We start from the raw sequence: 22,874 nt of genomic DNA, 5'->3' as shown, positions 1-22,874 counted from the left end.
TTATGTATACTTTATTAATCCAAATTGGGAAATGCTCTCTGCATCTGTATTTGAGCTAAAAGCAGTGGACTGTCATGTCTACTGCGCATGTGGGTCTGTTAGGGGTTACGAGCCCTGCATCGTGGCACACAGTGGTTTTCCCTTTGATGCCAGTCCAGGGACTTAAACATGGATCGTCCAGTCCTAAGTCCACCTCTCTAAAACTTCCCCAATAACTGGTCTCTATAAAGAAAAGCATGAGCCAAATCCTTCCCAAATACATATACCATGACCTGCAATAAAAAACTAAAGTGAATAATTACTATGGAAACACGTACATTTGAAATATACTTATTCCCCAAACAGCTGTGACCTAAATCAACACTTGTCCAAGTTCCTGAGCATTATTTTTTTACGTTAAGGGGGTACATCCAAAACTCTATGCACAAAGCGCAACCTAATCTATGCTGCTACGCTATGGAGGCTGAGCTACTAAGTAGGTCTACAGAAATGTGTCAAAAATGTGTTTCCATCAATAAGCTCAGTGTGAGAGAAATGGCTTGGCAGAGTTCTCTCTGGAAATACGAAACTTTCAGCTGCCAGAAGCAGCAACAGAGCATCACAATACTAGATGGCATGGAATGGAGGCAATTTCCTGTCACCTGGAACACTCTGCGTTGCTTGTGTAGAAAATCTACTCAAAGCAACTGTGTACGTTAGAAATGACAGTCGTTACGGTGGAGGGAGTCAACTCACAAAATACGTCAATCAAGCAACAGGCTTCTGCTGTGAGATCTGGCTAAAGTGTTTCGTTAGTTACCAAAGGCCTGAAGCATCCCCCAACTTCCTGCCTCCTCAGCCTGTGGCAGCTGACTACAGAGCAGGAGAGAGTACATCCTGAATTGCTATACCAGCCCCCTCATCTGGATGCAGGAGCTGAACTGGAGCAAAAATGAATAGATTCTTTGTTTCACTTGCCATTTATTAACTCTTAGGGACTAAAGGAGCAGCGGTCTGCTGCTCCCAAGAACTTTCCATCAGGAGAGTTACCGTCATTGCAAAGGTTTCAGTAACAGTGTCACCCAGATTCGGGTAACAGTATAGTCATATTTGTGCTATGCTGTATGATTACGTGTTTGTGCAAGTGCAGGGACAATGGCTTTAACAGTTGCTCAGCATCATGTGATGAGGGTAAACGCAACAGGTCATAAGCAGTTTCTGCTGAATGACTTGGGAACAATGAGTGGAAACAAATGTAGCATTTACAAAGTGTCAGTCTAAACAATGATAGAAAGTAAATAGAACACTATCTTACTGTAGTTTACATCATTTCTCACCCTGTCAGGCACACAACCTCATCAGTAAGATTAACACCACCCATGTGCACCACTGTGTGACACAAGGCCCAGGCTTTATCCAGGGACTTTAACCTTATTACTTCTAATGAGGAGAGTAAAAAGTACAACTAAGTGCCAATAAGAGTTTGCAGCTGTTTGCCTCACTTGCAGGAAAATAAGACGGGATCGGGGAAGGAAGGAGATGACGGGTTACTCACTCTGATGAGGGTGAATATGTCATCCATGTAAGGGCGGATGTGAATCTTCACAAAGCACACCACCATTCCCATCTGCTGGAAGAGGAACTGGAGGACAACGCGGAGGAAGAGATGAGTATTAAACCTACTTAATGAGCAACTGGCATCATCAAGCCGAGCAATCAGATAACAAATCCAACACGCAGTCTCTCCCTTCCTAATCTGATTTCCTACCTACCTCGCGGATGCTGGCATCACACACACGGATGACGTTGAGGAAAGTCGGCATGACTTGAGGCAGGAACTGAACGCACTTCAGGCCCAGAGACTTAAAGATGAAGGTGACTGCCTGGACGACCATTGTATGGTGGTTGGAGAGTGAAGGGTCTCTCAGGATGCGCATCAGCGTGACAATTGCTACAGCGGGGTAAAACTCATCCAGGGGCAGGTTTCCCATGTTCACCAGCATTTCACTGGTGCTGTAGTCCGCTGGGAGAAAGAGGAAAAATAACTAAACTTAGTCCGATAATTTTAACTAAAACAGTTCTAGTATTAAAAAGCTGTAACAATATTCAAACTACAGCTCAAACATAAATGGATACCAATAAACAACAAAAGTTTGGTTAGAAATAAATAAATAAATTCAACTCCTGTACTTTTGATGAGTGCATCAAAAGTACAGGAGTTTATATTGTGACTATGAATCATCTCCAACTAAAACATTTGTTTGTTCAGATTTTGTCCTTTACTTCAACACGAATGGTCCATTAGGAATATGTTCTCTTTCCAACACAGCTCAAGATTAAAAACTAGCCTCTCCATCCCTGTAATAACAGTGATTTTCATTAATCAAATGGTCCTGAAACCGAAAGCGAAGAATTTAGGATCTGTAATTACTAAGACACATTAGAGAGGAAGAAGAGTTCTGTAGATTCATGAAATACTTTATTTATAATGGCTGATAACCAACTTCACCATAAAGGAAAATAAAGATGTATTCTAAAACCACCCTCTGTTACTGAAAAGTACAATTATTTACTGTATTAGCAAGCTTTGAAGCAGAGGAAGAAAACTGCAAATAGAGGGTTTTGCTGTCCAGAACAAAACATGTTTTATATTCATGGGAAAATGCCAGTTTTGCATTTTAGGATTTGGTCAGCTTTCTTTTCTTCTATTCTAAAATTATGATTTGTTATTAAGCTGGAAACCATCACTTTCACAAGTCAATACTCATTTCACAGTTTCACTGCCATTAAAGTTTGGTTTACTTCACAGTAAATTTGCTGCTTGTTTATTTTGATTCAACAGTTAATGTGATTTCATTTGCCAAACAGCTGGAAAAGACCTAACCAATTAATACAATCAGATTAATAACCACTTGAGTGACAGAAGGTACTGCTGCTAACAAATGCAGTTTCAATGTCCCAAAAACTTTTGCTGGCTGGAAAGAGCTAACAGGTCAGCTAGGATGCAAGACGGATGCCCAACTAGCTGTCAAAAGGGGGAGCATGACGGGGAAAAGATCTGCAATGTTTCTTTAAGAATGAGTCTCAGGAACATATCAGCACAAAAATATTGTTTATTTTTCTAAAATCCATTTTGTAAATACTTTGGTCAAATATTTGTTTCATTTGGCACAGAATTTGCATCAATACACAAGCTATGCTCTACAAAAGCACAGATTTACATCAAAATAAGAAAAAAAAACTTAGTTTGCATACATTAAAGTGGGTCTCCATCAGTAATGGAGGAAACTATGAGAAACAATTAGGATCTTGTGTCCGTTGATCATTCTCACTTATTTTCTGAAAAAACTAGTTGTAGTCATATTTTTGTGGGAGGAATTACAGGTGGTTTCTTCTTCTATTTATCTATACAGGGCGATTGACTTTTATAACACATCAGAGAAAACAGATGTGTGCTATTCAGCATTTTACTCTGCAGTACCGTTTCTAATCCCCACAGTCTCAAAAGACATAACTTCTTCGACTTAAATAGGTAACTTTACTGCTGGATCCTTACAGTCTGAAGATTGAAACGGTACAGATAAACGGCTATGATAGATGACTAAACATCTGTAACTTTGCAGTTCACAAACAGGCATCAGTGTAGCCAAGTGAGTCAGCACTGCAGCAGCAATTCAGCCTTTAAGTCATACAGGAAAAAAAAAAAGGAAGTTTCCCAGCCATATCGCTGAGGTAGTGTACCTGCTTTGCTAAATTTTATGACCCTCAGTGATTGGTTTAATCTGAAGTCAGGTAAGAAGCTGGACCTATCCAGTGTCCTCTCACATAACAAAGTACACTGTCAAAGATACTAGTGCTCCAGACGGTGACCCTGACAAACCCGCCAACAGATATACAACCTCCAGTTCTGGTCACAGTCCATTTAGATCAAGAACAAACTGGTAAAACCATTACTATACTGCCCAAGGTCACACATCACTGGCTCAGACGAGCAGCGGTCTGCTATCTCCATAGAAGCAACTGAGGCAGATGTACGTTTTCATCATTGTCTTCGGGAATTTTTAAGCTATCCAGGATGATGCAAAAGTTAAAAGCATGAAATTTCATGTCAAATCCTCCTGAATTATACGTAGGGTTTCTGGTGTTAGTCATAGCCAACAAAGAATAAATCCAAACACATGCTGTCATAAAATACAGTAAGTGTAATTTACAGGGCGAGCAGCTTTTCACTAAGAGTCTTTAAAAAGCAGCATCAGTTTCTCATCACTGCTAAACATAGTCCTGCTTCTTGGAGACTTGGCTATTTCTTATTAATAATATAAACCTTTAAAACTTGTTTATATTAAGAAAAAATATTTTTGTTTTAGGTTTAATATCAAATACACAAATAATCACTTTTCATACTTGGAAATGGCCACGTAAATCCCTGACACACTATGAAGAAACTGCATAAAAGTTGTCTGTAGTAGGTCACCTTAAAGCAAATGTTTGCAGTTTAAAAAGATCCCACTCCAACTGTGGCAGGAGTATTTCCATCTGAGGTGAGAGCTGCGTTCATGTCAAACAGAAGCCAGAAATTAAGACTCGGAAGAATGAAAGTTCACACAAATCCCAAACAATCAGAGAGGCCTGTTGACTTTCTAAATGTGGGATTAAGACTTTGATAAATGGAGCTTTGTTTTGGCCGAGTCGCCATTCCACTTCACGATCCTCAAATTTCAAATGAGCTGCAGATTTATAAAAAGTGCTGCAGCCAAACTGCAAGTAAATGTTTTTCATTGGCCAGATTTAAAGAACAGTATGGCTGAAGACTACAGCAGTGCAGAGTATGTCAACAGATTATACTTTGACCTAAAATACTTAAGTGTGACACAAATTATCAACAACTGCCTTACTGCAAATATATGAAATGATTATTTTGTATATTTAGTAATATATAATCAATAAGGTTTATATTCAACTCTATTTTCCCTCAACTCTACAATAATAGTTTGATTAAACTAATAGAAATTTTATATTTCTATGACTATTTCTATGTGATTTTTTTGGTTCAGCTCTGTCTATGGATTCTGTATATAAGTTAGCTGAAAATGTCACCACCAACTTATAAAGGCTAACACAGAACTATATCCTATCTGTTGTCATGGCTACCCAGGACCATAAGACTTTACCAGCACACTGGGGAAGTGTGGGTGAAGGGAGGGTGGAATCACGGCACTACAGATGGTCTTTTATCCTCTCCATCTCCCTTTTTTCTTACTTAATGCCACTTTGTTTAAATCTATTTCTATTTTTCAGCATTTATTTATATATTTATTTCTGCATTGTTACTGCATGTATGCTCCTGAGTCACCAAAAGCCCTTTGGGATCTAGAAAAAAAAAAGCATTTCTCATTGTACCTACCTATCCATAATATGACAATAAACTCAATCTTGAAATAAGAAAGAAAAGTGTTAACAGTAAAAGTGTTTCTCTGTCAAATCATATTTTGATATGTTCAGTTAGTCTAAGTCCTCCTAAAGCCAACACTACAAAAAAATCATACCAATATTAACCAGATAGACGCAGACACCGAAATCACAGCAACCCTGAAGTTTCCTATGAAACATCATGACAAATGTAAGATTTTCCAGCTGTTGTGCTAAGAAATTTGATATTGTGTTGAAATCAAGGAATGCAAATAAAAAGTTGGTCTGATCCACAATGTGGCTCGTGAAAAACTTTTCCGTTATTGGAAGCAGTGATCAGCCCTACCTGAGTCCTGACTAGACTTGGATTCCGACAGACTGACAGCAGAGGCGTCTCGTGACTGGTCGATCATGCCAATGTTCACCTTGTGCTTGTAGGGATCCAGAGCACCAAGAAGACCCAGAACGCGTATAGCCTGTTAGACACACGGGTGACAATCTTATGAACCGTTTCACTTTTTTTTTTCCCTCAAAGCCTCCATGAATCTGTCTAGCTTTATTTACCAACATTCTGAAAATTACCAAATTGCTTTGGCACATAAAATCAAATATTATTAACAAATATTTCAGAAATTTCAAGAATTTGAAATATTCAACTTATATTTTTTAAAGCATGCACAGTTTCCCTCCTGTATCTGAGATACCGAGAGAAACAACATATCTGTGCTGGACAACAAAAGTATGACAATTACCTCTTACATAATAACATAATAATTATATGGAAGAAGTTCAGCAAAATGCACATAGTTTCATATTGTGAAATCAACACGTCTAAACAGACTATCATCCATTTATGACAGATGTTATTTCTTCCCTTGTAAACTGTAAGCGTGAGGATGTCAGATGCAGATATTTATGCATACCTCTCTTCTAATACCCTGGTTTTGCTCCGTTTTAAGGAAGTTGAGCAGCACCTCCAGAAGGGAAGGGTACTTGCGGTAGGGCTCCACCACGTAGCCTGTACTGGCCACTTGCTGGCCCAGAGTCCATAGTGCCACCTGGAGGAAAGACAGGCATAGATTCACTTTAAACTGTGCAAATGCCTAAAAACAAGAGGACGATTATTAAATTTTATGCTCAGACCAAATTACTGGAACTTGACATGAATTTCTTTACGTACTTGACGTTTAGCCAATGAAGAGGAGTCTTGCAGCATGTCCATGATAATTGGAAAAAGCTCATCCATCCACTTCCTCATCTCCAGGCCACTCACCTGACAGATCAGGAACAGGAACACTCAGATCAACTAGTTCCTGCCAAAATAAACTTTCAAACCTGAAACGGGCTTGAGCAGGATTTTAGTACTGGCTGAATAAGTCTGGTGAGTTTTACTTACTTAAGTTAAGGACTGTGTAATAAAATTATATTCAAGGACTCTTATTTTAGTGCTCTTAATAATAGTAAACTCAACTAAATGCACAAAAAGACCACACAAATGACTACTTAGCACAGTTATAAGTTAATATAAACTTTCTATTTTTTGTGGAAAATGCCTTTGAAATCTTCAGTTTCACTGTGTGTCCCAGATTAAGGAGCATCCAGGACTTTACAAAATTTAGTTTACATTGAAGCTGATGTCTGGTATGAGCACTCCCTACAGTCTCTAGTGTTGTTTTTGTGTGCTGGATCCTTAACAGCAAAGCCTTTTCCTGCAATGAAGCAGTCTGCCTGAGCATTTCGCACATTCTGTCTGCCTGTATTTAACTGTGCTTTATGCAATCCTCTCTGGAACCACATAACCTACTAGACAGAAGCACAGCAAGGTAGACATCCATGAAGGAAGCAACACCCTACACTTTCTACATCAAATCAAGACATGCTCTGATTGTTTGCATTAAATCTGGTACAGCAGCAGGCACAAATCACTTCCTCCAGGGATAAAATCTGCTGAGACTCACTCACTTTGATTGAGCTGTAGATGTAAAATATGCAGAAAATACAAGCTGGTAAAATCTCAAAATGGTCCAAATGATCAAATATACTTACCTGAGCCAACTCTCCAATTGTTGCAAGGACACTAATTACCACTCCAGGGTTGGGATCTGGGTCTTTAAGTTTCAAGATGAGAGCCTGCGAAAAAAAAAAAATTCAGAATTCCATTTTTATCTCAAAAATAGCTGTTAATGGTTATAAAATGAGGTTACAAATGGTTTAGCTCGATTAATTTATTGTAATTCTATTGGATCCATAAGCAGTTGCATACTCACACACACAACAGAAAACTTGCAGAATTTTACCTTTAGGATGGGTTCCATATATGGCCGTATGAGGCGGGGGGCATTGGAGACAAGGTGACCGAGCATACGGGCACTTTGCTCTTTGTTCCTTCCAACACCACTGTGCTCCAGCTCTGTTAGGATCTGTACCAACAGAAAACACTAACTGGTCATTTTAAGCCAAAACATCATGGTGCACATTTTAGTGTTAAAGTGCAAAAATAAGAAACTTTCACTTTGTATTCAACATGGATATTTGGTTCTTTGCTTCCCTCTAGAGGTATTCAGAGGAAACGGCAGATCAGATAACAGAAAATGTGTATATTAACAGTATCTTGTTGTTGTTGTTGTTATGTCTGTTTTGTGAAACATGTTAATTAATAAATAAAATGAAAATCTTTTATACAGATGTTTATTATTTTAATCACTTATTTTAATTTAACCAAATGAAGAGTTTTAGTAAGTGCTTTGTTATGTTAATTTTAACAAATGAAACAAATACTTTCTCATGATGTCAGCTGTTACGTTCATATCAAGGTTTTTTTTATGTTGTTATTTTATCATGTAAAAATATAAAAAGATAAAACTAACCCATCAACACAATTATAGAGACACTTTAGTACCGCAAGCCTCAAGTCTTCTGTCTCTAGAAAATTTTTCTTTTACATCCTTTTTGCTGGATTATTCAGTCGCATGTCATGAAAAAGAGTCTGCATTTAGGCTGTACACAAAATGATCAAAACAATCCAAAAACCTTTTTTAACTTTGATAAAAAGTGATTAATATATACTTGTGTAAACTGATAGAAAAAAATTGAACTGAACTAAATCTATTCTTAAATAAATCTGTAGATCAGGCATCTTATTAGACTTAGCAGTTTTTTCCAGGCACACATAATGGGGAGGACGCCCCAACTATCGGGGTTAGGTATCGTTGGGTTACTTACCATAAACCCTGTTTTTTGAGGTGATTCAAAATGGGATGAAACGCACATGACGCCTCGGTGATTCCCATAGTGGAACACTGAGCAAATTTTTAAAAAGAACTTAAATATTATGTAAAAATACACTTAGATACTTAATAAAAAAGCTTAGGTTACACTTGAATTTTTTTTTTTTTTTTTTTTTTTTTTTAAGAAATCTAAACAATAATCTAATAAAGTAGATCCAGAATTGCATGGTAGTGTGTAAACTGAAGTAAAATTATAAGCAGTTGCAGAGCAGAAGTTCCCCATCTAGCTTTAAGAGTTTCTGGGCATGTAGGTGTGTAGATGGAAAGGCTGAGCAGAACAATTAAACAACTTCCCTCCAACAGGATAAAAACACATTAGACCTTCCAGCACAGTAAATTATTGAAAGCAAGCCATCTGTTGTGCTTCTCCTACCTGGATTAACATCTTGCGAAGGAACGGCATGACAAAGGCAGGGTTCATGCTGCTGAGGCGTCCAATTGTGCAGATGGCCAGCTCTCTGATCTCAAAAACCTCATCATTCAGTGCAACAAACAGAGCCTGCAAGTTCTCAGCCTGAGCGAGATGTGCATCGAATCGCTCATCCAGAGATGCCAACACACAGTATCGAATATCTGGATCTATGAAGAAACAATGACGGGAAAAATCAAATCAAATATTTGGACCATCCGAGCATTACACATATTCTAGATGTAAATTTGTAATCTGGACTTTGCAGATGTAAAGTTGTGCATTATGGTTCTTGAAATGTGTCAATCCACAGAGTGCAACCATCTTCCTATCCCTTTCATGTGTTACCTGGATCAGTAATGCCAACAACCAGTAGCTTGCTGAGCACATCTGCAACCACCTGCACAGCAGTCTGGCTGACAACATGGCCACTGATCAGGTGAATGGAGGGTGTAAGGAGGCGTGAGCAGGTCCGGGCCGCCTCCATCCGGATTTCCTTGTGCTCGCTGTTAAGGAAGTGGTCAGCACAGTGGCGCACAAACTGGGTTAGCGAGTGTCCTGGAAACAAAAACAGTCAAGTTAAGAGCAGCAACAGGATTTCCTCTTTGGATGGGCCATAGAAATTTTGGGTGGGCTCTAACTGAGCAAGTTAATAACAATAATATAAATGCATTTAAAACAAATAAACAAACATACAATAATAATATTGATATAAATGTAATGCAGTAATAATCAGACACAAATGACACTGAAATGTGTAACATTTTTCCATTCAGTGGTTTGTGAAGACTGTGGGCAGAGGAAGAGGGGGTGTTTGGTAACATTTGGAACGCATTGTACTGTTCATACACTGATAAAATCAGTCAGAACAGCTCATTCTTTAAAGACACAGTACTGAACTTTTGCCATTTTCCCCGTTACGCACCCCTGTCAGCAGCTAACTCAGCATCCATTTTGCACCTGACCTGTCCGCTCTCTCCAGCCACTAAAAGACAATCTTATGATGACTCTTGTTTTGTCCCTTTCTCTCTTTTATTCTTCTTGCCTAATCAGTAACGTTGAAAATTCAAAACAGCCAGTGTGTTTTCTAGCGTGAACCAAAACTCTGCTGTGATGTCACGCAGCGTCCTGGATGAAAAATGTGTATAGAGCGGTTTCTCAGTCTCAGGACGCTGCTGGGCAGCAGCTCCAGAAACGCACATGATGGCTCACTGTGTCGTCAAACAAGTCTGGAACGCGGGGTTTTAATGTCAGAAAGTTACATGGAGTCTTTAGAGAGAAAACCAAAACTGAAAATGAATCTGAAAAGTACATTTTAGATTCACCTCCTATATTGTCCACATTTTAGTCAAGGCTGGCTGTATTTTCCCTCTCGCATTAGCCAGAGTGAGCCAGGCATGGAGCTACTGCTGCCTGTTTTTATTTTCAGCACCAGAGAAGACAGGCTCAGCTGTACATGATGCCGTTAGTACAACGATCCCTGATGGAAGACTTGTTCACTGCATGTGTTCATCACATCAACAGGAGTTAAGTTTCTCTTCTAAATACAGAAATCTCTGACTCCATCGCATTAATATGGAAAAGCTTTCCTGCATCATTTGAACTTTGTCAAATCATGGAGGCTTATATCACAGGTGGCTTTCAGCAGAGTGGCAGCTGACTTCATCACTGTTACATACTCCACAAGAAGCTTTGTCTGCAATGAGGCAGGGATCACTGCGAGGGCGATGTCTGTGCTTTCCTGTGTAATGAAGCCGGTTATTTCATATTTAACGAGAAACTTTGTCGGCGGCAGGTCGGGCTGTGCTCGCAGCTGGGTCCCTGTCTTTCATGTTGTAAAAGGTTTAGTACTTTCTCACCAACTTGATCAGCTGTATTATTAAAACAAATCTGTTTAACTTGCATCAGAAAAAATGCAGAAACGACACCTGTCCGCTTCATGCCTTTCTGCGTTAACCACGCCCACCTTAAATGCCCGACCAATCACACAATACTTCTTGGAGCCCTAAAGAAAAAAGCTCAACCAGCCCAATGGGTCCAGAACTGTCTTCAACCATGACCATGAGAACAAATGACATCATTTTCTTCTTGGGGCTTTGAGAACAAGAGAAAAGTTCTTCTTTCTAGCAGAGTTCGCAGCAGGCTTAAGCTGGCAGTCTGTTAGTTTGTGTATATAGCTCACCAGCCATCCTAACCCCTAATTCTGGTAGATTTTCCCAGTGAGGTAGTAACTATGCTTAACTCATAAAGAGTTTTCTCAAGCAGGTTAGTATGTGTCTAAACTGCATATCTACTTGAAGTCTCTTAGGGTGGGTTTATTAAGCAAATGATTGGGCATATGCCTGTTAGCCCCACCCATAATGCTGCATGTGGTGCCAATTCAGGCAGAAATCACGGAACAGCTACTTTTATAGCATGACTTCTACGCAGTTTTGAAGGTTCTTACCTTCAAACTCAAAGCTTCCCAAAGTGCGCAGGGCCAGTGTGATGCTGCCGACGTCGCTGGCCTCTGGAATGTTAGTGAGGCTTGGCGAGGCCAGCTGGTGGGCGAGGCCTTTGGGCATGCCGGGATGTCGAAGTGGCTTGTGCATCAACACCAGCGACAGCATCTTCAGCAGACCATCCTGGATGTCTTTTTTCAGCTGGGGGATTTGACGGCTCAGATCATACAACACCGCTGTAAGTGCAGGGCTACAGAGAAACGTACAAACGTTATAGAAATATCAAAGATAATGTTTTTCCAAAGTTTAGGATTAGTGTATAAAAGGTCCATAATAAAAATGAGGAGACAAAAAAAAAAAAAAAAAAAAAAAAAGCCCTGTTTGTCCTACCTGAGGCCCACTGCCAGCATTGGCTCCAGCAGCTCTTTGATGTCAGGCTGGATGCTGGGACCCATGGCTCGAGAAAGCATGCTGATACAGGTGAACACTGTGGCATCCACCTGCATCGTCTTCTGCCTCCTGCACACATGACAGACCAGGAAGGGACACTCATATAAGTTGATTTGTTTTTTAGCAATTTAAAAAAAAAAAAAAAAAAAAAAAAAAAAAAAAAGTGATTAAAAGAGAACTTTTACTCACAAAACATTTTAACAATATCAACATTTTAAGATAACTTAATAAAATGCAGACTGTAGAAAAATGTCTAATAACAGTTAAAATAAAGTATTTCAATATCTGAAAATAATTGTAAGTAATATATAAAACATAAACAATAGAATGTTCTCAGTTACTGACTTGTGGGCAAAGTCTTTGGGTGGCAGAGCAGCCTTGATTATCTCAAGGATCTTTGAAAGGTAGGGTTGAATATCTGCCCTGACAGCTACAACTAATAAACCCAAAGCCTGGAAAGCGGCCGTCCTCTCCTTCTCCTTTTTCAGGCAGCCCAGCAGGTATCCCATAGTGTCAGATAAGTACTGGTCTACAAGGTGAAACCACAGAACATACTGTTACCCTTACAGGAATTACAGAACAACGCAAATGATTCAAATCAATCAGCAAAACTGAATATTTTCATAAAATGGTGAACAATTTCCCCACAGTCACATTGATGATGGCATGTACAGAGCTGAAAACCTGATTCAGCTGAACTGTGGATTCAGCTGAACATCAAATAGTCCCACCTGTGAAGGTGTGTGGCTGGAAGGCAGCTAAACGTGGGAGCAAGTTGAGGATGGTCATCTGAATAAGAGGGTTTTTACTTGTCCTGTATTTCAGCACCCAGCGACACACCTGGCAAGACAAAGCACACATAAAAACAACTGGAGTGAACTATGTAGTCTGGTGAGTAAAAACAACACTGGTCTTATGTTGACAACACTACGCAGCATCGTAGGAGTGAAGGGTTTTTTTCTAAAAAAAAATGGGAAATCAGAGCTGTAGCTGCTTTACTGCCATTCTAAAACAAACAGCAGGAATAATTAAATACTTAAAATTTTTGTTTCATTCAGACTTTGTCATCAGGTTTACATGTAAAAGTCACGGAATTATAGATTTGCTTCACAGCTTCCTCAAATTATCCAAGTGGAGGGCAAAAAAAAAAAAAAAAAAATCATTTCAACTGGTAAATTAAATGTTTTTGATGAAAACAAACCCATAATGATCTAATTAATCAGATGAGAGAAACATCACATTGGTAAAGTTGAAGTCATGATCGCTAAAATTTATATTAATATTCAACATCTGTTTGACCACTTTCATGACTACCAAAGTAAATAAATAAATAGATGCAAGACAAATTTATGACAACATATATATTTTTAGAGTAAAATGAAAAACTATTGCATCTTTTCATTTGTGCTCAGATCTTTCTTCCTCCAAAAAAAAAAAAAAAAAAGAAGGGGAGGCGGGGGGGTGGCGGTTAGGGTTAGGAGGGTTAGGATCCTCACATTTTGTTGTCAGCAACACACAATCCAACAGGATATACACTCATCAGCCGGTTTATGAGGCACATCTCTTAGTTGCACAACACAAGTAGCTAATCAGCCAATCATATGACAGCAACTCAATGCATTTAGGCTGGTTGAGATGGTCAATATAACCAGCTAAAGTTCAAACTAAGTTGCAGAATTTATTTATTTATTTATTTATTTATTTAGGGCATTTCAAATGTACTCCAAAGCAACTACAAAAGCCTGGTAAACAAAAAAAGGTGCAGGCTGAAGCCATAGCTTCTTACATCCACGTCATTTTACAGACTAAACATGTCAAACGGCCAAAATAGGTTCCAACAGTACTTATACCTCACTTTTGTATTCTGTATCACCATTGTTTTTTTTCTTTTGCTTACATCATGAAGGACACAATCTCAATTCCTCATCACGTGTACTCCCCTGGGTAACAGATTTACATATTTTCTTTTACAATGGAAAAGGGATTTAAGTGACTTTGAACACGGCATGGCTGCTGGAGCCAGAAGGGCTTGTTCGAGTTTTCAGAAACTAAGATTTTAACGTCGAACCATCCCAGCAGCAGAAGACTACACAACAGGCCTCCCCCTGTCAGCTGTAAACAGACAACTGTGCTTTCCTTTTCCAAAAGCCTCGCTAAAACCAGACAACAGAGGACTGGAAAAACATCGCCTGGTCTGATGAGTGGCAGCTGAAATTGGGACAGGTGGGGTCAGAATTTGGTGTAAACGACATGAAAGCATAGATTGATCTTGCCTTGCAGCAACGCTTCAGACTAGTGCTGGTGCTGTAATGGTTTGGGGGACATTTTCTTGAAGCACTTTGGGCCCACTAGCACCAACATAGCATCATTTAAACACCACAGCCTACCTGAGAACAATTACTGGCTACTTCCAGCACCATTTCACAAAGCTCAAATCATCTCAAACTAGTTTCTTCTAAATGACAAAGACTTCTGTGGACTCCAGTACCCTCCAGAGTCACCAGATCCCAAGCCAGTACAGTACAGTTGGGATGTAGTGGAACAGGAGATTCCTATCATGGACATGAAGCAACTATGTGAAGCTATCATGCCAATATGGACCAAAGAATTAAGGCAGGTGTGCCAGCAATGTGCACCTGATAACATGCCCAATGAGCATATTCCTCATTGAAAAAGAAGCATCACTGCTATGAGATCTACCTGGTCAAATCTCTCCTCCATCAGCTCACGGCAGTATCGACTCTCCACCAGAGAGTTCTTGGCAGGCACCGGTGTGGCTCCAAAGCTGAGGAAGCCTTGAGGTGTGTTGTAGCCCAGCAAGCCCAGAAGGGCGTTTGACTGCTGCGGCTGCACCGACTGAAAGCTGGTAAACGGTGTAATATGACGTGGCTTGGTTCCAAACCCCATAAGTTCCTTGCAGTATTTATCATGGACCAGCTGCTGCTGCGTGATCTCCTCCATCTCCTCCCGCATACGCTGCAGAGACGCAACATGGGGAGAAGACTGTTAAGCTTCCTGATGTGGGAACGGGTACGCAGTGAAATCCAAACTTACCTCTCCCTCCATGCTGCTAATGCGAACCAACTCATTCAGGATCAGAAGAGCACCGTGGACCCGGTCGTCACGATTCATTCCTTTCTCTTTTGCCAGAGTCTCATCGAAGCCTTTTTCTGCCTCCTCAAAGGTTTGCTATTTCAGAAAGAAAACACTTATGTCACCTAAAAACATACTTTCCCCCCCTTAGCAAGTACATTATACACAGAGGATCCTTGTGAAGAAGCATCGGATTCACCAGTGTACATCAGAAGGCTTACTTTGTACCACTGTGGTTTCTGCATTTCTTTGGTCTCTCTCTGTGTGGTGAGGATGAGACAGGCTCGAAGAGCAGACACGGCGCCTTCTCGGATAGCTTGCTTTTGATCCCATACCGCGTAAAAGATGTTGTCAAAGAAGGGTTGCACTTGCTGAAAAAAGAAGGTGGGAGCGCTCACAGCCAGCTCTCTCAACACTAACACCTGCAGAGGCAAAAAAAAAAAAGAAAGAGAGACAAAACTCGCATTAGGTTTTCCTTTATAAAAAGTGAAAGTTTATATATTCTCAACAACAGAGCAGCAGTGAATTTATTTAAAATGCTTTAAAATCAACTGGAAATAAAAATCATATTCACAGCTGTACCTTACAATAACTGGTTTCAAACCTTTTCTTCAAACCCCATTTTTTACTGTATCAGTATTGTACTTATTATCATCATTATTACATTATCACCATTCTGCTTTAAAATGACTAATATGTGACACCTTGTCTCATTTAACATATTGGATCAATCACTTTGTCAATTCGTCTTACTTTTAAATCAACCTTTCACCAGCTTGCATCCACAGACGGAGCTATGTACAAACACTCAACTCTTGATTTGAATACACATACAACCACCTTACATGTATTACTACTGCTAGATAAATCTGGTTCCTGGTTGCCAGCAGGGACTATATTAGCAAAACATAATTGGATTGTTTCCTTAGGCTTCTGCATTAAATGCTAGACCTTTTCTTAAAGGGAAAATGTTGTTTAGAAAGAGGTAAAATGCCTGATTTTCATTAGAAGATTTATTAAACATTTTTGTCAAAGCACGCCTGGCAAGTATATTATCTCATTTTTCAGCTTAACCTTTACATTTTTACAATCTCTGCTGAAAGTCTCCAGTTTAACTACTTTATAAACATCAACAGAATTAAAAGTTTAGTTTCTCAGAAAGATCAGGAGAAACTCATCCATGCATTCATCTCCAGTAGACTGGATTACTGTACTGGTCTTTTAACAGGACTTCCTAAAAAGAGCATTAAACATCAGCAGCTCATCCAGATGCTGCTGCTAAAGCTAAGAGGTCTGAACACATCACACCAGATTTAAAATCTTTACACTGGCTTCCAGTCTGGTTTACCGGATAGACTTTAAAACCCTGATGATTGTTTACAATCCCAGAATGGTTTAGGACCAGAATACATCTGTGATATGTTCAGAGAATATAAACCAAGCAGAGCTCTTAGATCCAAAGACTCGGGTCAACTAGTCCAGACCAGAGTCCAGACTAAACACGGAGAAGCAGCATTTAGCTGTTATGCTGCAAACATGTGGAATAAACTGCCGGTGGAGATTAAACTCTCACCAAACGTAGAAACATTTAAATCCAGGTTAAAAACAATTCTTTTCTCATGCACCTCTGGATGAAATCTGCACAGCAACTTTTAAATGATCTTGTTTCTCATTATTTTAATATATGATTTTATTTTGATTTTGCAGTGGTTAGCACTGTGGCCTCACAGCAAGAAGGTCACTGGTTCAATCCTTGGCTGGGGAGGGGTTTGGTCAGTGGCCTTTCTGTGTGGAGTTTGCATGTTCTCCCCGTGTCTGCGTGGGTTCTCTCCGGGTACTCCGGCTTCCTCCCACCATCCAAAGACATGCATGTTAGATTAATTGGTTACTCTAAATTGCCCCTAGGAATGAGTGTGAGCGTGAGTGGTTGTTCGTCTCTCTGTGTGGCCCTGCGATGGACTGGCGAGCTGTCCAGGGTGTACCCTGCCTGTCGCCCAAAGCCAGCTGGGATAGGCTCCAGCTTCCCCGCGACCCTGAATTGGATTAAGCGGTTTAGAAAATGACATGAAATATTTGTTTTGTCTTTTGTGCTTTGCACACCATCTGTAATGTTTTTCATGTGTCATGTAAAGCACTTTGAACTGTCTTGTACATGACAGGAGCTATACAAATAAACTTGCCTTGCTTGGATTACAGCAGATTCACTGTTGCAGTCTTTCCATAAGCTTCTACAATCTCACAAGACTTATTTCCACCAAGTGTTGTTCTAATTTTTCAACATTATCTTGCACTTATGATGGGAGAGTCCGACAACTGCACAAACTCTTCTCCACCACATCCCAAAGATTCTCCATGGGGTTCAGATCTGGACTCTGATCTCTCACTCTTTCACAATATGAGCCCAATGAGTACTGGCATCTTGAAGTATGCCTGTACCATCAGGGAAAAAAGCCAAAGATTGAATAAATCAGTCATTCAGTATATTCATGATCTGAACTTAGACCTGACCAACTGCACCAACCTCGGATTATATACTTCTACTTATGTCACTACAAGTCGAGATGATCCCATCAGTCTGGATCAGGGTAAATCTGGACTCATCAGACCACATGATCTTCTTCTATTGGTCCGGAGTTCTACCTTAATGCCTTGGGAGTACTTAATTAAATTTTTGTTGTTTGTGCCATCTCCTTGGATGATTTCTCTAACTGAAGCATGCCAATGATTTGACCCTTCTTAAACAGACTAACATCTTTTCCACAATTATGAGATATGCTTTTCAACATGGTTGTTTAAGACATGAGACAATATTAAATTGTGTATGTTGGGGTTAAATAACTGGTTAACAGCTGAAATATAATCTCCCATGCAGTCTGAAGATCGTAAACCATGTACAATGTAGTAATATCAATAGGTACAGTACACTATATGAACATATGCAATCTAAAAATGGTGCAAACAGAATAATGGGACCACAACAGGTTAACATCTTTAACAAACCAACTAAGTGTCTGAAAAGCAGGAGAAACACCGCATCAAGGTCACTTAGTAGTTACAGCTCAATTACTAGCCTTTTTGTCTTTATCACAAACTTGTCACCTCCAACATAAATTAAACGTTGCTCTTGATAAACTAAATGAAAAAAAGTTACTGAATATATGATCCAGAAACATTTTCTTATCTCCAAAGTACACTGTAAAAACTGGTACGTTTTGTGTATTGTTGAAATATTTCAGCTATATGGGGTAAATGTGGGCAAGGTACTAATACTTCCTTTGTCTAAAAATGCACACTATCACAGGTAAACAAAATAAATCCAGTACTAGTCATTACTTAACAACAATGAATATTTTTTTCCAGTAAGTGGTTGTCTAACAAGAATGCAAATGTTTAACTAAAAATACTTATGCAATGGAATGAGGCAATCCTAGAAGAAACTGTTATTTACCCTCATATCTATCACAAAGTGTTGGTATTTAAACAACAAACACCACAGTCCCTGCCTGTGGGCCACTGACTTACTGCTGCATGGCGTCTGCCTTCATTTCTGTCTGCTCCAAGCCACTCCAGAGCTCTCTTGACCTCAAACTCCACATACTCAGCAGTAAAGGTGTCTCCAGCCATGGATAGATGCCCCATGGCTTTTGAAGCCATTTCCATGACCACTGAGTCGCTAGAAGGCAGCAGGTTGCGGAGGTAGTTGGCAAATCGGCTGATCCTGGTAGCATTGCCCCCTTCAACTCCAATTAGACTCACTGGATGGGGAAAAAAAAGGCATAACAAAATGTTAATATTTCACACAAACAAAGTGCATTCAGTAAAGCATAGTTTTAATTTATTATCAGTGAGGGCAAAAGCAAATGTCCAGCTTACCAATAGCAAGAATGCCTCCTTTCTTCTCATTCACATCAGAACTGGATACCAGCTCAAATATGTGGTGGTTTAGCTCATCGTAGAATGTAGTGGCTTCATCTTGGCTTAACTGAAGACGAATAACAACATGATATAGTGCAAACACAAATGATCATGAAAAAATAGTTATTTTACATGTTACACTCTGAAGACATGTGGCTGCTGGTCCTACAGATCATGTAGGCAACATTTACTGATTAGAATACTTTTGTAATACATTTATAGTAAGTGTATTTGTGCCTTTACCTCTCTTAGCTCTGTAGTCACATAGTGCTGCAGATCTTTGGCAGACTTTGCTCTTGTGTCTTCATTTCTGCTCTTCAGCCCACTGACAAACTGTTGGAGCACAGTGGCTGTTCCTGATATGATCACCATGGCCTAATCTCTGATGATACAATAACACTAGATCAACGCACACAAACATATTATATGGGAATTTGTATAAGAAAATTGTATGGTAAAAACGAGCATATTTACAAAGAGAATCTTTGTGAGGAGTTGGGAATATGACAACACCCCAGCTCAATGTTTACAACTAGATAGCTAGCTCGCTCGCTAGCTAGCTAGCTAACTTGTCTGACTGCAGAGTCAAACTAATTGCATACTAATTGCTGGTTAATTATGAAAATACTAAACAAAGACAATACTATTAAAATATTGCACTAATTTCTTAAATCAACACTGAACAACTTACAAATCTAGGCATTGTCAGTCAGGGCGACTTCGCCTCACGAATCATGCTTGTTTTGTTTAGCTAATGTTAGCTAGCGCTAACCTTGAGCTATATCATTTAGCATACAGCTATTAAAGTAACATTTTGGAATCACTTACGTGTTTAGATTAATATGTCGAACCCTTAAGTATACTCGATTCATGCAGAATATCTCTCATTTTACGAACACCTGGCTATTAGAGTGCTAGGGTGGCTAGCTGAGGTAAGTTGGACGTTCTCCAGAAGAGCCTCCACAGGAAACGTCACAAACGCTCAGTTGCGCAGACTGCGCAGCCACGTGCGCAGCTCGCACGTTCTTTAAATCAGAATTAAGTAGTAATATTAAAGTAATATTAAGTAGTACTATTAAAATAAGCGCCAAAAATGAGGAAATTTGTGTTTGGTAGAATTCTGTTTGTAACAGTTCTTATTTGTATTCTTACAAAACATTGTTTATTTCCCATTTAGATGTCTGTAAAGGAAAATATATGGCTTAATAAACAGCAGAGTGGAGTATGTGATTGTATGGGTGGGAAAATCGAATCGAAAAATCCAAGATGGGGGGGGGGGTGTTTCACCATTTTAAAGTAGATTTTTTTGTTAACAAAAATAGATTTTTGTTTTCCTTCTTGGGCATTATAGCAGCAGGATGATGGTCTGGCTACTGGGTTGTTTTTTCCTAATTGAAATCAAGAGAAATGACGTGGGAAAAAAGTTTTAGTTTTAGTTTGAGAATACCAATTTAAATCGAATCGGCACCCAAAGATTCAGAATCGAATCGGGACAAAAGCATATGGTCACATCCCTGGTGGATTGCACCCATAAAAACTTGCCACCTCTTTTCTGTCAGTACCAACCAGCTTATTCTGCTGTTGACTCTAGTTTGGTGTATTTTAATGGAATGGACAGTGAAAGTCTGAATAAACAAGTTATATCCTTTTACTAACAGGTCTCGCCAGCACATAAAATAAATCAGCCTGGCCACTCCTTCACGTGTGGTTGTGTTGGTCACTCTGGCACAAACAGCATGCTCCAAGTTGAGTTTAGTATTGCTGTCAAGCTATTCCATCCTCTCCACTCCCAAATTCTGAGAGGAGTCTCTAAAAAGCATAACTCTGTAGGGGTAAGTTTTGGCATCTTGGATGACTGGGTTCAGTGCCAGACTGTGGAGATAAGGCATTTCTACTGGTTACAGAAAACTTGTTTCCATATCTCTGGGATGAGATTCCCTCCCTTGATGACAGGCCTTGTTTTTTCAGCAAGCAAAATGCCACCCCACAACATCACACTCTGACCCTACCATCCAGCTGCTGTGGGCAGAATCTTGACTAATGTGTTAACAGAAAGTTCCTCCTAAGATTACAGTTCCAGTACACATCTAGCTGCTAATCAGGCACCTGGCCACTATTCTGCTATTGACTAATGACAAAAGTCAATAGCACAATTACCTGTTTGGTACTGGCAGAAGCACATGAGTATAACCAGCATACACAACTCTGTTGTTTATCGTCTGAATCCATTTTCCTTCCGAACGTGAATTCATTTTAAAGAGACATAAACTGTTTTTTTAACTGAATAATATTTATTACAGCATTGTTTCAACAAAGAAATAATCAACCAAACAATTTTTTGTGCTTGGTTGATTTTTTTAATATGATTTTCATGTGATTATGAGACTGTAATGAATGCACACATCACCTATCCATTCAAAAGAAAATGTACTTTTTTAAGGTTTAATATTTCTACACTGAACAACGAAAGGTGCCACAACAATTGGAAAGGTTTGCAAAATGTAACTAGAAAAGTACTGGAGAGCACAAACCTCCGCCAAGCACAATATTAAAGACTCCTTTAGAAAATTCCTGGATCCAAACAGTGATGCTGATCAACGCCAAATTAAATTAGTTCTTCCTTTTCAAACTTCCAATAACCCCAAAAATATTTCATGAAAGTCTGTTCATAACTTTTTGAGTGATCTTGAACACAAACAAACAGATAACTGGACAAACAAACATTTTAATGAATACAGTCACTTTTAAATAAAATATGTTAAGCTCTGTAACAGGTTAAAGATAGAGTAAGATAAATATTAAATACATATTAATATATGTTTCATTATATTGGGTTGATCCATGTTTACCACTATAATCTGTTGCTTTTTCTGAAGATAATTCAGCAGTCACATTGTTTTGTGATTCCTTACCCGAATTCAGAATACACTTGGCGTCTGACTCATAAATTATTTATTATTCACATACAATATTTAACTTCTACAGACACGTGCAGAAAAGCTTTTATTTGTCTTTAATATTATTTTTCTATCATTTCATTCATAAAGTTCATTAATTATTTATTTAATCTATTATAGGAGTATTTATCAACTAATATATTGTCACATTTATATAATAGAAATATTCTGTAAAAATTTACTAGTATAATTTTCTTGTCCTTTATCGGAAGTAAATTTGGTAATTACTTGTACATGTTCTTCAGGGAGTGGCAGTGTGTTGGGTGACTCTCCTAATGTCCATTGAGGTGGCAAAATGGCAAACATACCATCCTCACTCAGGAATATACTTGAAAACAACCTTTAAATATGTGTCTACTCTGGACATAACACATCAGAGAGCTATAAGGGAGGCTAGCATGTGTTGGTTTAATGATAATGTAACTTTGTTGTGGCTCTCCGGCTACTGAAAACTGGAAAAGATCTCAACTAGAACCATCATAGAACTGGTTCTAGTACAAACCTTGAACCAGCATTGGAACTGCTTTGGTGAAAGACGAATATAAGTTGCTGTAAATGATGATTAAATATTTTATTATTCTTGCTTGGTATAAAACTTCAGCTTCTCGACAGTTCTTGGCTCCTTTTCTTAACATTCATCAGTCACTTCTTAGGTATGCATGTTTAATTGCTTGAGTGTCAAGCACATGGCTGCAAACAAGTACATGTATATATTTAAACATGGTAAAACAACTTTTCGAAGTTCAAACCAAGCATGAGAATGGGAATGAAGGGAAATTTTGTCAGAAAAGGTGGTGTAGTGATTAGCTCTGCGGTCTTACAGCAAGAAGGTTGCTGGTTCTAGGGTTTACAGAGAGTGGTCTGAAAAGAGAAAATATCCACAGAGCAGCAATTGTTCGGGCAAATATCCTTTTTTGATGCCTGAGATCAGAAG

The 22,874-nt window shown here is 39.0% G+C and overlaps 1 protein-coding gene across 2 annotated transcripts in view; it reads right to left on the bottom strand.

Moving 5' to 3' along the window:
• Positions 1 to 19,945, bottom strand: part of mtor (mechanistic target of rapamycin kinase) — an 84,810-nt gene extending 64,865 nt beyond the window's left edge. For both annotated transcript variants that reach the window (XM_079239038.1, XM_079239039.1), the window contains exons 1-20: positions 19,812 to 19,945; positions 19,227 to 19,365; positions 18,942 to 19,050; positions 18,591 to 18,823; positions 15,290 to 15,490; positions 15,030 to 15,164; positions 14,676 to 14,951; positions 12,707 to 12,815; positions 12,321 to 12,504; positions 11,916 to 12,044; positions 11,531 to 11,775; positions 9,433 to 9,642; positions 9,049 to 9,254; positions 7,686 to 7,808; positions 7,435 to 7,518; positions 6,569 to 6,661; positions 6,312 to 6,446; positions 5,735 to 5,864; positions 1,752 to 2,002; positions 1,535 to 1,621 (exon numbers count right to left, since the gene is read on the bottom strand). In XM_079239038.1, the coding sequence (XP_079095164.1) occupies positions 1,535 to 1,621; positions 1,752 to 2,002; positions 5,735 to 5,864; positions 6,312 to 6,446; positions 6,569 to 6,661; positions 7,435 to 7,518; positions 7,686 to 7,808; positions 9,049 to 9,254; positions 9,433 to 9,642; positions 11,531 to 11,775; positions 11,916 to 12,044; positions 12,321 to 12,504; positions 12,707 to 12,815; positions 14,676 to 14,951; positions 15,030 to 15,164; positions 15,290 to 15,490; positions 18,591 to 18,823; positions 18,942 to 19,050; positions 19,227 to 19,355 (3,069 nt within the window). In that variant the 5' untranslated portion in view covers positions 19,356 to 19,365; positions 19,812 to 19,945. The remainder of the gene's footprint in view (positions 1 to 1,534; positions 1,622 to 1,751; positions 2,003 to 5,734; positions 5,865 to 6,311; positions 6,447 to 6,568; positions 6,662 to 7,434; positions 7,519 to 7,685; positions 7,809 to 9,048; positions 9,255 to 9,432; positions 9,643 to 11,530; positions 11,776 to 11,915; positions 12,045 to 12,320; positions 12,505 to 12,706; positions 12,816 to 14,675; positions 14,952 to 15,029; positions 15,165 to 15,289; positions 15,491 to 18,590; positions 18,824 to 18,941; positions 19,051 to 19,226; positions 19,366 to 19,811) is intronic.
• Positions 19,946 to 22,874: the final 2,929 nt, after the last annotated feature.

Source organism: Telmatherina bonti (assembly GCF_933228915.1).
Source record: "Telmatherina bonti genome assembly, chromosome: 4".
Taxonomy (NCBI): domain Eukaryota; kingdom Metazoa; phylum Chordata; class Actinopteri; order Atheriniformes; family Telmatherinidae; genus Telmatherina; species Telmatherina bonti.
Note: the sequence above shows the minus strand (reverse complement) of the source record. Positions and strands in the feature narration are given on the sequence as shown.